This window comes from Microtus ochrogaster, chromosome 10 (genome assembly GCF_000317375.1).
Source record: "Microtus ochrogaster isolate Prairie Vole_2 chromosome 10, MicOch1.0, whole genome shotgun sequence".
NCBI classification, from domain to species: Eukaryota; Metazoa; Chordata; class Mammalia; order Rodentia; family Cricetidae; genus Microtus; species Microtus ochrogaster.
Genome location: NC_022016.1, coordinates 49,422,614 through 49,424,889, shown reverse-complemented (window position 1 = coordinate 49,424,889; position 2,276 = coordinate 49,422,614). Strand labels below are relative to the sequence as shown.

Genomic DNA, 2,276 nt, shown 5'->3' with positions numbered 1-2,276 from the left:
GAACCCCTGGTTCTTGGTAAACATTTTCCAGAACTAACCCATTCCTACTTTCATTCATTTGCTCATTAAGAAGTAAGCAAGAAGGGCTGGAGAGATGGCTCAGCGGTTAAGAGCACTAGCCGTTCTTCCAGAGGACCCAGATTCAATTCCCAGCACCCACATAGCAGCTCACAATTGTCTATATCTCCAGTTCCAGGGTAGGTACCCAACTGTTGTGGGGACTCCTTGAGCCAATAGCCTTTAAGATAACGGCTCACTTTGGGCATGGTCTCATGTACTCTAAGAGCAGACAAAGAGCAAAGCATGTGTGGTCTCTTTTCTGCTGGATTCGGTTCCAGTTCCCAGCGCATGCAGAGGAGTGCGGATAGCTACCCTTACTGTGAGTTTATCCCCAAATAAATAAACCTTTGTTATGCTCCATTTTGGGCTATTGTGGAACTCTTTGGTACACTACAAATTGGCGCCCATCGTGGCCTGAGCCCAAGCCACAACCCTCCACAGCCTCCTCCCACCCCACGCAGCTGAACTACCCCTCTCCCTCGTAAAGACAAGGATGCAGGCAAAACACCAATGTACATTTTAAAAAGAGGAAGTAAGCAGGGTATTTTTCTTTTTTAAAAAGTAGTATGTGTTCCTCCTCTTTAGTGCTTTTGTTGCTGTCGTCATCAATGCAGAATCTCACTCTGTAGACCAGGCTGGCCTTGAACTCACAAAGATCCTTCTGCCTCTGCCTCTCCAGGGCTGGCATTAAACGTGTGTGCCACCACATGTAGTGAGCAGCTACTTTTCAAGGAGACCTATTTCAATATCTCGAAAGAGATTCAAGCTTCCTTCCCTCCCTAGACCCCAGGATTTGTTGGAGAGGAGGAGAGAGTGGGAGCTGCAGTCTGAAGTAACAATGCTTGCCACAGGGCTAGCTGGGTACTCAGTGTGCACACCTACAGGAACCGAGCCCTTCCCGTGGCTCATCTGAGTCTTCACAACAAACCTCCTGTGGGATAGCCCCATCTTACAGGGGAGGAAACTGAGGCCCAGGGCAAGGAAAACATGGACAAGGTTGACGAGCAGTGGGAGCGGTAAGTTGACCCCGAAGCTTGCCCTGGCAACCTTCCCCCCAACTGCACCTTACTCTTATACAAGAAGTCTTCTCCTCTGGTCATATTCAGTGAGAAGACAGCGTCCCCCAAAGTGGTGGCTGTGGTCATCTTGATCCTGCTAGGAACGAAGAAGAAATTTTTGCTTAAGCCCAGGGTTAATCTTACCATGTCTATACGATGCCTCTTTTGCTCTTGGCCTGAATGATTCTAGAATTCTCAAGTGTGCAGTTTCTTCCGGCAGCAAGTGAAAATGAGGGCCATTCCTAGAAACTCTGTGTGTAAAAACAGTACCCTAGGATTGTAAGGAACTAACTTCCTTCCCTCCCTCTCTCCCTCCTCCCCTTCCTTCTGACGGGGTCTCACGTAGCCCAGGCAAGCCCCCTAACTCTACAGTTAGCCGAGGATGACCTCGAACTCCACCTCCCAAGGGCTGAGGTCACAGGCACGCACTGCCACGCTCAGCAAAGAACTTAGAACTTGGTTTTTCTTTTTCAAATGTTTTTGTTTTATTTATTTTGATTTAGTTTATTTTATGGGTATGTGTACCTTTGCTTCATGTGTGTATGTACATCACATGCAAGCCTGGTGCAGGTAGCATCAGAAGGGGGCCTCAGACCTCTGGGAACTGATGTTACAGACGGTTGTGAGCCACCATATGGGTGCTGGGAACAGAGCCAGGTTTTCTTGAAGAGTAGTCAGTGCTCTAACCACTGGGCCATCTCTCAGGACTCAGAACTTGTCCCCTCAAGGTGGTTTGTACCCATGCCAGCTCTGCGGGATTGCTGGCACAAGAGACCTGCTATCATCTTACATGTCTCTGTGCTGGCTACCGCAGGCATCAGCCCTCCACCCCGCTCTCTACTGGAAACCTCCCCAAGAACCCCCATCTCCACTCTCCCGGCTCTATTGGAAACAGGGGTAGGTATCTGCCTGAGACATGAGGGAGGCCATCTGCACTCAGCTGGAGGCTCTGTCAGCTACGGCCAGAAGAAGACTCTTGGTGGGCTGGAGAGATGGCTCAGTGGTTAAGAGCACTGGCTGATCTTCCAGAGGACCTGGGTTCAATTCCAGCACCCACATGGTGGCTCACCAACGTCTGTACTTGTAAGTCCAGGAGTTCCGACACCTTCACAGAGACACACATGCAAGCAAAAAACCACCAATGTACATAAAAAAAAA

General features: G+C 49.4%; 1 protein-coding gene across 2 annotated transcripts in view; it reads right to left on the bottom strand.

The window, feature by feature from the left end:
- Ncmap (non-compact myelin associated protein) overlaps positions 1-2,276 on the bottom strand; it is a 34,190-nt gene that overhangs the window by 9,263 nt on the left and 22,651 nt on the right. The window contains exon 3 of one of the 2 annotated variants that reach the window (XM_026782385.1): positions 1,130-1,215. In XM_026782385.1, coding sequence (XP_026638186.1) covers positions 1,130-1,205 — 76 coding nt within the window. In that variant the 5' untranslated portion in view covers positions 1,206-1,215. The remainder of the gene's footprint in view (positions 1-1,129; positions 1,216-2,276) is intronic. The other variant, XM_005353050.3, reaches the window with a different exon arrangement.